Consider the following 12462-nt stretch of genomic DNA (forward strand, 5'->3'; position numbering starts at 1 on the left):
CCAGTGGCTGCTGGCAGCGGTGGATGAGGGTGAGGTGACTTCCTCACTGGTTTGGGGAGGAGTACCTGCAGAATGGGAGGTTAAAGGGCTCTCTGAACTGGGGTGGATGCGACAGAGAGGTAGGAGGTCGTGGGAGAATGATGGGGAGGCCCAGCTGGACTGCAACCGGCAGCGGAGGTGGGGATTTCACCAGAAGAGGAAGCCACAGTGCAAAGGGGATTTTATGCTCTTTGGGAAAGCAATGGGAACCAATGAATATATTTTGATTTTAAAAGGTGATTTTCAAGTTCATTCAGGTTCAATAAGACCCAGAACCTATTACAGGTTACTAATGACTCTGTATTTTGTGTAAACAAATGACTGGGAAATGGACATGGTGTGTGCATTTTAGGGACAAAGGCAGATGCTGGGAACATCTAGGTGAAGATATATGTCATTTGGAACAAAGCCGGGCTGGGTTGCAGTTGGCTCAGTATAACTGTGTACCTTCTTCCGTTCCACTTTAATCGGGGTTGGGGTCAAAGGCACCGGGACACGTCCATGCAGGCTCTGTGCTCTGAGGCCGGGGTCTGCCGCCCTGTCTCCCTGGTCTAGACGCGAGGAATTATGCTGCATCCACCGTAGGAGGAACGTACAGCGGGAGCTAAGTCAGCAAGGAGGTCCTGTGCTTTCCAGATGCAAGGACCAGGGGCCTGGAAGAGACCTGAGGGGGCTCCTGGTCCACCTTGCAGCCCTCCCATGTCTCCCACTAACAGTTACTCCCAGCTCTGCTCGCTCTTTGACTCCCTTCCTGGAATCACACTGAACACACAGAAAAAATAACACTGCCCAGGGCGGGCAGCCCTGTGAGGGAAGAGAGCTTGGGCTGTGGCCCTGGGGCTACTGTGTGGCCTGGGGCAAGACAGCTAACCTCTCTGCCCTGCTCCTCCCCAGTAAGGTGGGGACAGCCATATAGATTTGCCTCCTTGACTGGATTTAGTAAAGGGTAGGTAAAATAATAGAATAAAGTTTGCTCTGCTAACTGTAAAGCACTACAGTACAAAGCCTGCCCTACTTGCTCCAGGGCCTTAGCCCAGAGAAAGTCCAGGGGCATCTGAAGGGCAGACATCCCTGAGAGCGCCTGCTCTGGGTCACTGGGGGTGGGCGCACCCCTCCCTACCTAAGGGACACTTGGGCCCAGGGCCAATCGGGGTGAAGCGGAGTCCAGGCAGTGTCTCCTGCTTGCTCCGCCCCGGGGCGAGGGCTGCGGAGGCGGGCGGCTTTAAAGGGGCCGGCATGGAGCGGGAAGGGGCGCCCTCTGAGCTACGCCCCGGTCAGTACCATGCGCGAGGGCCTGAGTGCGGCGTGCGAGGCAGCCCGGCCCCGGCTCTGCGGGCTCCTCCGCAGGATCCTGCGGCCGAAGCCCGCCTGCGGCTCCCGCCGAACCAGGTACTGCAGCCGGGCCGGGTCAGCCCTGGGAGGGAGGCAGGCGGCTCCGGCGCGGACCGGGTTCCAGCCCCACGTGGCACTGATCTTCTCTGAGCCTTGGTTTTCTGTGAAAATATGAGGATTGTAATATTCGCTCTGTAGGATTCCAATGAGGATTTACTAAAAAGTATTTTCCTTAGTTAGAAGCCTATGAGGTTACGATTCTGTAGCCACAAAGGCCCAGAGAGTCCCCACGTGCTTCGGTAAGCCACGATCTATGAGGGCCAGAGTAGGAATTTTGGATGTCTCAGCACTCGGGAGCTTTCTAGATTTTTTTCAGCACTGGGGCTGCTACGCCATTTAGGACAGATATAAGAGAGCAAAAGGGTTCTTGTTTAACAAATAAGATCCATTTTCCAGAGCTCCTTTCTGCCCCCAGGCCCCGCTATTGGGAGCGGTGAGTGGGCGGGGAGGAGCAGGAACTGCGGGAAGTCAGGACCCCGAGTCAGCCCCGAAACAAGCCACAGACTGCAGCTCTGACCTCGGCACCCCGGGCCTGGGTCTAAGCACGCACCACGCTGCAGCACCCCTTTCGATGTCAGGTCCTTAAGGGCCCTCCTTTCCCACAGAGAACCCAGCAGGACCAAGCACAACGGTGGGCTCGACCAAATTGCACCGAGTGTCTGGGTGGGCAATGCAGTGATTTGCCAGTGAGTATCCAGAGCCTTAACTTGCTCCTCCCGCTTCTGGCCACCCCGCCTCCCCACAGCTGCCGAAAGAAACCTGCTGAGGGAGAAGGGGTATCATGCATAGCTTTGTTTATTCATTTTCAAATTTAAACATTTTCCCAGTTACAAAAGGAATTCATGGTCACTGTAAAAAGTTGGAGAATGCAGAGAAGTATAAGGAAAAATTCAAATCGCCCATGCTCTTACCACTTAATGCTAGTCACTGTTAACATTTACTTAACGACTTTCTATGCTTTTACACATGCAGCATCAGACCATGCACGCAGTTTGGGGCATTGTTTATAATGGTGGAGAACTGGGCACAACCTAAATATTACCTTTCCAATAATAAAAGCAATACATGCTCATGTGTCATATTCCAGCCTCACAGATGTGTACAGAGTAGGACATGAGAGACCCTTGGAATGTTCTCTGCTCTCCTTCCCCTTTGATGTGGGTGCACATGCACACCCCAGAAAACACTGCAAAGAACATAGAACACAAGCTTTCGTACTGAAGTGCCCCTACAGTGTGATCCGCCCCGGAAGGGGGCATGTGTGATTTTGGAGGGGTGCTCACGAGCATGTAGCCAGGGAGCTACGTCTTCTGTTCTCTGTAGCGTTTGCCAGGAGAGCGAACCTGAAATCCCAAACCAGAACCAATGGTTTCTAAGTGGTTACAGACTATTAGAGCTCTCTCCAATGGACAAGCTACGTTCTTTACATCTGCCTTTTTAAAGTAAATGTAAGCAATATGTGTTTTTAAAAAAGAGGCCTTATCTCCCAGAAGCTCTTACTGAGATGTTTGTGGACGGCAGGGCATCTCGGACTTGCTTTGGACTGGTGGTGGGGCTGGGGGAGTGGAGCTGAAACAGGACTGGCATGGGTTGGTACTGGGTGAAAGGCCCAAGGGCGATTATTACTCTATTATCTCCACTCTGAGTGTTTCACATTTTCCATAATAAGAATTGAGAATAAATAAATAAACCAAGACAAATCAAATGCTTTAAATAAAAAAGCTTAAGTCCCCTGAAATGAATGGGTGGTGGGCAGTGCTGCTGGCCTGAGAGAAGCCCTTCTCGGCCCACCCACGTTTGTACTCGGCTTCTGAGGGGGGCATCTTCCCGAGCTTCTGTGGGTCGTCCTTTGGGCCACTGGCCTTGGTTCAGCTCCCTTCGTGTCTTCTTGCCTGTGTAGTGGGAAGGCAAGAGAGGAAGGGGTGGAGGGAGGATGGTGATGGTGAGGAGGGAGGTCTGACTGCCTGCTCCCCAACACACACACACACACACACACACACACATGCGCGCGTGCGTGCACGCACACACATATACATCTGGAACCACCAGCAATTCACTCCTGCTCTCTGGACACCAGTTCCCTCATCCCTCAAGTGACAGGCTGGCAGAAGGGACTTCAAGACCCCTCTCTGCCCTCAGGTGCTCCATCTCATGACAGTTGTTTCCTTTCACAGTCCAGTGACACAGGATGACCCCAAGGGTCACAGCCTTGGCCAGCCCCAGAATGAGTCCCCCGAGCCCTTCACGGGGACGGTGAAGGTCAGTGAGTCACACGGGTGCGGGAAGCCCCTTCCCCCCTCACCCAGGCAGATGCAGGCTGAGCAGCCTGGTGGAAGCTGGGGTCTGGGCAGGGGGTGGAGACCCAGGGAATACAGGTGGGGGTGAGGAAGGGCTTTGGGAGGGCAGGTGATGTATGGTGATCAGGAGTGCTGGTCCCCGAGGTGCACTTTCACCTGGATGACGTGCCTATGTGATTGAGGGGTGAGAGGAGACCGCCCATGGAGTCAGACTCAGCAGCTGAACCTTCACTGCAGCCCCCAGCCACTGTCCCACTGGTTCGGTCTTCCCCAAGCGCTTCAGATCTCAGTGTTCCAGACGGGACGGGCAGAGAAATAGGGCAGGGGTGGCTGGGAGAGTGGATGGTGTACATTTTTTAAAATGCCTCTCAGTCCATTCTTCCTCCTCCTGATTTCTGTCCTCAGAGGCAACGGCTGTAACACTGGCGGTGACAGTAGTCTCCTCTGCATCTAGACTTCCCTACTGTTGCAGTTCCTCTGAGGGAGCATTTGGCAGGGTCTTGGATGAGGAGAGATGCCTGGCCAGTGGCCCAGGCACCTGGAGCTCTTTGAAGGCACTGGCCCAGGTGGCCAGGCTGCCGGGAAGGGAGGAGGGACACGGATCAACACCCTGACCCGAGTTGCCACCCAAGCTCCCCACCCCACGCAAAGCCAAAGCAGGGCCCAAGGGCCAGGGAGAGACCTGTGGGGTCCTGGACTTGGAGGCATTTGGGGATCCCGGTTTTCTTCCTCTTCTTAGAAGTCTCCAGAATCCCTGGTCAAGCTGAAGGCACCCCTATCGGCCTGCCCAAGGCACGTGAGGATCAAAAACTGGGGCAGTGGGATGACCTTCCAAGACACACTTCACCACAAGGCCAAAGGGGTGAGACATCTGGGGCTTCGGGTGAACCACCTTTGTCCCAAGTCAGCAGAGCCATCAGGGCCCTGAGAGGATCAAACAGATATGTCTCTGGGCCAAACAGATGGTCATCACTTGGGTAAGGGTGCTGGGACCAGAGACGTGCTCCTCGTAAATAACAGTAGGAAGTAAGTGATGCCAACTTCCCGTGAATCCCCCTTGTGGGTAACGGATAATCCGGAGGTGAGAGAAATGGTTACAGGAACAAATTAATTCTTTTCAAGAGAAACACAGATTTCAGCATAGTATCAGGGAGAGTTTTCTGACAGACCTGTCCGGAGATGAGCTGGAGTACAGCAAGGGCACTTGCCGTTGGGAGAAGGGGTCAGGGCTGTTTGGTAGGGGTATTGGAGAGGGGCTCAAGCATCCAGTGAGTAGTTGTACTAAGTGTCCTTTATGGCTCCTGCCTGTATTCTATGCTTCTCATTCTAACTTTAGAATGCACTTATTTAAGTGGGAAAGAATTGAAATTTCAAGACCATGAAAGCACAATGATTTCCCCCACCTTTCAGAGACTACCCCAGTTAACATTTGGGTGTACCTCCTTCCAGTGCTTTTTTGATGCCACCCTCTGGCTTTGGGATTTGCACCCTCTCATTTCAGTGCACTCTGGCCGAACGGCAATAGTGTATTCCCAGGAGCCACATCAGCCTCTTTGAATGAGAAGGTAGTTGAGATGTTTCCAAGGATAGAACTGTTGACTTCACTCTGGGTCTGGGGCTGGCTGGGAATAAGGCCAAGAGGCTGAGCCCAGGCAAGGGAAAGCAACCCCAGTTTATACCCAATGGGGTCCAGCCAGTAGAGGAAAAGAGCTCTAGGCAGGGGGAAAAGCCTGGTGGACCCCAGGGAGGAGGTGCCACAGGGGTGCAGAGGGGTGGTAGGTTGCTGGAGCGGCCAGAGTGGAAGGAGGTGGCCACGAGAGCTAACCCTGGAGAGGATGGCCATCAAAACTGCCCACCTCACCACCTGCCTCTCTCTTCCCAGGATCTCGCTTGCAAGTCCAAGTATTGCTTGGGAGCCATCATGAACTCCAAAAGTTTGACCAGAGGACCCAGGGACAAGCCTACCTCCCCAGACGAGCTTCTACCTCAAGCTATTGAATTTGTCAACCAGTATTACAGCTCCTTCAAAGAGTAAGGCTTGCTTCTTGCAGGATCCACTGCCTCCCCCTTCCCAGGAGCTCTCCTGTCCCCGGCCATTTCCCTCTGAGACCAGGCCCCGTTTCTTCCAAAATTTGCAGTGGCAACTAAAGCACAGTTTTCCAAGGGAAATAGACCCCAGGGGTAAGTTTTCATAATTGTGAGACAGAGAGGTGGAGCAATTGTGGTTAAAAGTGTGGGTTGGGAATGTAACTGAATGTGAACCCTGCCTCCTGCAGTGGGCAGTCCCGTATCCTTGGGAAATCTGCTTATCCTCTCCGTGCCCCACCTTCCTCATCTGTAAAGGGGGTAGGGTGAGGATAGAATCCTGCTTATAAGATTGTTGTGAGGATTCGATACATTTAGAACACTGTCCTGGCACAAAGCCACCTTGATTGTGACTTGATATGTACCCTTTTATTAAATGTTTGTAATAGGTAGGACCTTTGAGACCATCTAGGCAAGCCCTTCTCCTACAGGTATGGACAAGGAAGCCCAGTGGTACACCTGAGGTCACCCAGTTGCAGCTAGAATTCAGGCCACCCAACTTGGAGAGGGCAGGACATACTCTTTGCACTGAACTTTGTGGGGTTCTACATTCCCGGACTTCATTAAATATACCCATTTTGCTGTATATAATGTGCACGTTCTCGCCCAAATTTTTGAGGGAAAAATAAGGATGCACATTATACATGTGTAGCACTTAAATGTGGGTGTGCATTATACACAACAAAGTACGGTATGACTTTGAATTAACGTAGTCCCCTTTAAGCCTTACAAGAAGAATGCACAAAGGGATTGTAAGACAGAATGGCCAAGGGCATGGATTTGCTGTTTTGTGGGCTGGGAGGGCCCTATGGCTTTTACGGTGCAGGCCCATGTGGCACTCCACTGCATGAAGTAAGCCAGGGAAATGCACCCGGGACCCCCATGGTGGAAAGAGTGGTTCCCGGCCACACCACATCCCCTCTCCTATGGCCCTACAGTGTCTGAACTGGGAGGGACCTTGAGTCTATGGAAGAACCCCTTATCTCCCAGGGCCAGTGATCCTCAACCCTGGCTGCACTGTAGAGTTGCCAGAGGACCTTGCAGTGTACTGAGGTCAGCGTCCACTGGGCCAACAGTGTCAGGACCCCAGGAAGTGGGGAGGCAGCGACACCCATGTTCTTTAAAAGCGCCCCAGGCAGTTCTAATGTGCAGCCTGAGAACCCCGTGCACAGCAGGGTGCGGGGGCGAGGTGCCTGCTGTGTGTTATGTATGGAACTAGACCCTCTGCAGAAGTGCTTTGTGACTGGGGGTTCAAGGTCCCTGGGCTTTCAGCTAGGCTGTTGACGAATGGGCCTCTCAGGGTGCAGGCATTGTTTCCACGGGCTTCCCTGGGCCAATACGTTGATGGCAACATTTACTGAACACTGAATATGTTCTAGGCCCTGTGTAAGTGCCATGCAAGTGCTGCTCACCACCACTGTGTGAGATCGGCACCATGATTATGCTCCGCATTTTTCAGACATGGAAACTGAAGCCATGAAGGAGATGTGAAGTGCTCAAAGTCACACCTTCTAAAGTCCCAGAGCTAGGATTTGAATCCCAGAAGTTTGGTGTTAGAGCCCCTGCTTTTAACTTCAAGTTCTAGTGTCCAACTCTTTGACTTTGAAGGTTTCGGCTCCTTGATGGACCTGGGAGTTGACGCTGGTGTTTGGGAGGCAGCTGGGTGGGTGTCAGCCTGGGTGGCCTCCAGGGCTCCAGCTCTTGTGGCTGTTCAAACCCATCAGCTTCTCACTGAGGGAAGAGACATTTCACACAGTCACAAATCCGTACCTGGCACCCCAGACCTGGGGGTTGTGAGTGACAGATGGCGGTTCACCTCCACAGATGCACTGGCAGCCCAAGGCACAAACAGCTGGGCTGTTCAGTTCAGCCTTTCACGAAGGAAAGATTGTGCAGTCATAAATGGGAACTTGCTGAATGTTCTGCTCTAATCCAGTTTGCCGATGCCAAGAGCCACTCTCTTTTTTTTTTCAGAACTACTAGGCATAATAGCATTTTTAGTGCCTCAGAAATGAGACTATATGAACACAGTAGGAAAATACAGAATTCTAAAGGGACTGGGTAAAAAGCTGAAAACGAATCCTTCCTTATGCAGTCTCGTGGTAACATGACCAAGCACGCTCTAGTGATCGCCGGTGTTTTCCTGCTGGGATGCAGCGCAGGGAGCAGGCAAGGAGCCTCGTTTGGGGAGAAAGGGCTTCCTGTGGTGAGCAACTCAGCCTTTACCCGGGCCGAGAGGTCCTTCAGCCAGGAGGATCCTTGAAGACAAACAGTGCCAAGTGTTTTGTCTTGGAGCTTCTTTCTTTAATCAGGGAAGAGTTGTCAAGACACTCTGCATCCCCAGAAAGGCCATTTTGTTCTGAGTTGTCCGATCTCCTTAATCAGGAGTTCATTCCTTAAATAGTTTTGTTTGTTGCCATTTCAAACATCTTTGGTGCTGATTGGAAATCTCAAGGTTGCTGTGTGTGTGTGTGTGTGTGTGTGTGTGTGTGTGTGTGTGTTTCAAAGCCTTTCTGACTGCATGCCTCCTCCCTGGGGGATGTTTCTGAAGCCTGGGAGGGGAGGGGAGAACGCAGTGTAGACACCTCAAGTGGGATTGCTGGCTGAGAGCTGCAGAGGTTGGGAAACCGCATGCTGTAGGCAGCCGGTGATGCTGGAGTGCGCTGGCGCCCTGCAGGCTGAGAGCCAGGCTCTGTCTGTGCCTGACCAGGAAAGCGGGGGAAGGCCCTCGACATCTCTGGACTTGCAGTCTTCCCTAAGGTGGAAAGTGGAAGGTTAAGAGCCTGGGCTTGGCATCAGGGAAACTTGAATCTGAGTCCTGACTTTGCTCTTTATCACACTTCTGTTCTGTGCAGTCACTTAACCTCCTAGAGCCTTGGTGCACTGGACAGTAAGATACATACCAAAATGCCTCCCTCACAGACCCAGTGAGACCCCGAGTGGGAGGGACTTCACCCAGTACCTGGTTCCTAGCAAGAACTCAGAACTCGGGAGATGCTGTGGGAGGGCCTGGCTTGTCTCTTAACCATGGGAAGGTGGGCGGCTGCTCCCCTGGATGAGAGGCTGGACAGGGCTGTGGTGTGATGGGTGCCCCTCTGGGTCTTGCCTGCGTCTGGGGATTTCACGCTCTCCTGGCTCGTGCTCGTCAAGCTGAGATGTACACGGTTAGAGAAAAGGCACCTGGAAACAAGGGTGCAGATGGGATTAGGACTAGCTATGTAACTGCCACAAAATGAAAATGTGGACTCCCTGTTCAAAAGTGATGACAAATTTCAAGGCAGTGACAGCAGAGCATGACACCGAGCATGGGGCCCTTCTAAGCTCAGGGCCCGTGAGGCCGTCCCGTGAAGCTGACCCTGGAGGGGACGGTCTCCATGACAGACATCTTGCCCTCCTGGTGTCCTGGTTCAGTTCCTGCTTCTGTGGATTGAATTAATCCCCGTTTAAGGCCATCTCATTGTTGATCTTCCTGATGTCTTCCTGTCCTCCAGGGCAAAAATAGAGGAACATCTGGCCAGGGTGGAAGCCGTAACAAAGGAGATAGAAACAACAGGAACCTACCAGCTGACGGGAGATGAGCTCATCTACGCTACCAAGCAGGCCTGGCGAAATGCCCCGCGCTGCATCGGGAGGATCCAGTGGTCCAACCTGCAGGTGGGCTTCCTTAGAGCCCAGCGGGACCGGAAGCCGAGGGGTGGGGGTGGGCAGGCCCTGGGCAGATGCCCCCAAACAGCCAAGCTGAGCTGTGCCCAGAGTTCCCAGAGCAAAACCAGGGCCTCAGGCTCTCTCTTTGCATTCTTGAACCTGAGGTGGGGCCCCTATGAGAAGTCTAGAATCCAATTTCAGCCCCAGGATTTCTAGCTGATCTCTCTTTCTTACGGCAAAGTTGGGAGACTAAATGCCGACATCAAACCAAACGACCTCTGGGCTTTGGGTTTTGAAAGCGTCTTCCAAGTGGGGTTGCTTGGGCTCCCCTAGGAGGGCAGGAGACAGGGCGGGCGGGGCGGCCCTGAGGTGGGAGACGTCGGTGCAGAGGTCAGACCGCACTTCTCCGCATGGTGTTCCACGGCGGGGGTTTGGTGCACACCCTCGGCCCTTCGTGACTGAGCTTCTGGGTCACCCCCGGGGCTGTGTGCAGGTCTTCGACGCCCGGAGCTGCTCCACCGCCCGGGAAATGTTCGAGCACATCTGCAGGCACCTGCGGTACGCCACCAACCACGGCAACATCAGGTGGGGGCGCCTTTCCCGAGACTACGGCTGGGGCCCACCCTCCTCCAGAATCAGCCAAAAGATACAGACGGGTTTGGGGCAGCATTTCTAGCTCCGGGAGAAGCCAGGGGGATAGAGACCTGAGACCCGGGCTTCTGTAGGGAGCCCTAGCAGCGACCTTAGCCACTCGGTAGCCTATTTCCTTGACTTGCCTCTGACTTGGAACCATTTGGAGGGGATGGAGGTCTTTAAGAAGCACGATTAGAGCTCCCCACTTTTTAGAGGGGGTGAGAAGTTAGTTTTGAGGCAAGTGGCTCCAGGGTAGTTTTTTCTTGGAGGTGGGAGTATCGCTGCTCATCCGTACCCACCTCTGCCTTCCCTTCCCTGCGCTCAACCGAAGAGGTCAAGGCTGATAGGACTGAGCAGCTCACTAATTCAGTCGTTCATCTATTGTGTTAGGCAAATACTCAATTAACGGGGTATAAACGGGGACTAAAATTAGTACCCAATTAATGGGGACTAAACAAAGGGCCAGGCGCTGGGGTGGGGTGGGCTGGGAGGGCCGCTGAGGTAACTAAAACCCTAAGACACTGCTTTAGCTGCTGTGAACCTGTGTCTGCACTGACTCAACTGCAAGGAGAGAAATACGGCGCAGAGGGGAAAGGGATGGGGCGGCTCACCCTGCCTGAGAGTGGGGACGGCTTCCCTGAGGGGCCAGTCCCTGCGCTGGAAGGAGAAGAGGGAGGGAGAGGGCCTGGGGGGACGGGGCGGGCTACGCAGAGGCCAGGGAGAGCGTGGCCTGTTGGGGAGCTTCAGGAGCTGGTTCGTTAGCTCAGGGGCAGAGGCCTGGGGAGGGAGAAGACAGGAAGGGGAGGGGGGCTGGTGGGGGATGGCTGGGAGCCCCCCCACAGTGTGCCAGGTGGTAAACAGCACTCTCTGGGCTTGGGGAAGGTCGGCCATCACCGTGTTCCCCCAGCGGAGCGATGGGAAGCATGACTTCCGGGTCTGGAACGCTCAGCTCCTCCGGTACGCCGGCTACCAGATGCCCGACGGCACCATCAGAGGCGACCCCGCCTGCGTGGAGTTCACCCAGGTACCAGATCCAGCCTTGGTGTTGACAGAGTGGAGCCTAGAGGGGTCAGGGTGCCTGGGTCTGCAGACTCACCGGGCCTGTCTTGTCCCCAGCTGTGCATTGACCTGGGCTGGAAACCCAAGTACGGCCGCTTCGACGTGGTGCCTCTGGTCCTGCAGGCCGATGGCCGAGACCCTGAGCTCTTTGAAATCCCACCTGACCTTGTGCTCGAGGTGCCTATGGAACATCCCAAGTAAGCAGGCTGAGGGTGCCGGGGGTGTGAGTTAGCATGCATGTTCCCTCCTTTCCTAAGAGAGACCTCAACCCTCAGGCCCCTCCTCGCATCTCCGGCAAAGCCCAGTCAGCAGCAAGTGCCCAAAGGGCTGGCTTTCAAGGGCCCCCTTGTCATCCTTATACAGCAACTCTGCACTGTGTCTGGGGCTTCAGACTTACGAGGATACGTTGACGGTGAAGGGGAAGCAGAGGCTGGGACAGACAGGGCCCTAGGAGCTTGGGAAGCAGTGCCCCTGGGAAAGGAACCCTCGTAAGGCTCTGAGATACTCACTGGAGCAGCCCAGGCCTCTTCTGCCTTCCGGCCAATTCTCCTAGCTTCCCCTCCTGGCTGTGATGAAAGCACAGGGCTGTAGTGACTTCAGGAGCTCCTCTGGCTCAGCACTTGCTCCAGACAGTTCTCACAATTACGAAAATACCTCCACATGTTGAGGCTCACTATGTAGCAGTCCTTGTGCTGGGTTCTTTTCCTTTGTCTTTATTTATTATCTCTTGAATATTGTGAAACACAATATTCCGGACCTTTGCACCTGCTGTTCCCCCGCCCTTCTCTCAGAGTTCATTCCCTCCTGTCAGTGAGGTATTTCTGAATGGTAGCCCCCACCCCGAGAAGCCCCTCCAGAATGCCCAGTCTACAGTAGGCGCCCTCACCCTCTGTGCGACACATCACCTTGTTTCTGTCTTCCTGTTGGCTTGTTTGCCTGTGGACAGTCTGTACTCTAGACTGTAGCCTTCTTAAGAACAGGGGTCTTGCCTTTCTTGTTCAGCAATATATCCCCGACACCTGGCTGGGTCCCTGGTACATGGTAGGTGCTCAATTATAAATATTTCTGGAATAAATGAATATACAAATGAATGATAGTATTATCTTCACAATAATCTCCCGAGTTTGGTGCCATTTTGTTGGTGGAGATGCTGAGGCTCAGAGGGTCTAAATAACATCCCGAGGTCACACAGCTGCTGAGCAGTATGGCAGACCCTGAAACCAGGCTTCCCGACACGAGAGCCCTTGACTACTGTGTTACCTTGAGTTCTCATCACTTGGCCCAGGGCCTGGCACACACTTCATTCTTACTG

General features: G+C 53.8%; 1 protein-coding gene across 1 annotated transcript in view; it reads left to right on the forward strand.

Moving 5' to 3' along the window:
- Positions 1–1314: 1314 nt before the first annotated feature.
- The window catches only part of NOS2 (nitric oxide synthase 2), a 30756-nt gene continuing 19608 nt past the window's right edge, over positions 1315–12462 (forward strand). Inside the window, exons 1-8 of the mRNA XM_045836628.1 lie at positions 1315–1428; positions 3606–3690; positions 4468–4590; positions 5611–5759; positions 9305–9467; positions 9952–10043; positions 10974–11115; positions 11208–11347. Of these exons, the coding sequence (XP_045692584.1) occupies positions 1322–1428; positions 3606–3690; positions 4468–4590; positions 5611–5759; positions 9305–9467; positions 9952–10043; positions 10974–11115; positions 11208–11347 (1001 nt within the window). The 5' untranslated portion in view covers positions 1315–1321. The remainder of the gene's footprint in view (positions 1429–3605; positions 3691–4467; positions 4591–5610; positions 5760–9304; positions 9468–9951; positions 10044–10973; positions 11116–11207; positions 11348–12462) is intronic.

This window comes from Phyllostomus hastatus, unplaced genomic scaffold (assembly GCF_019186645.2).
Source record: "Phyllostomus hastatus isolate PE091 unplaced genomic scaffold, TTU_PhHast_1.1 phas_contig_210, whole genome shotgun sequence".
NCBI lineage: Eukaryota > Metazoa > Chordata > Mammalia > Chiroptera > Phyllostomidae > Phyllostomus > Phyllostomus hastatus.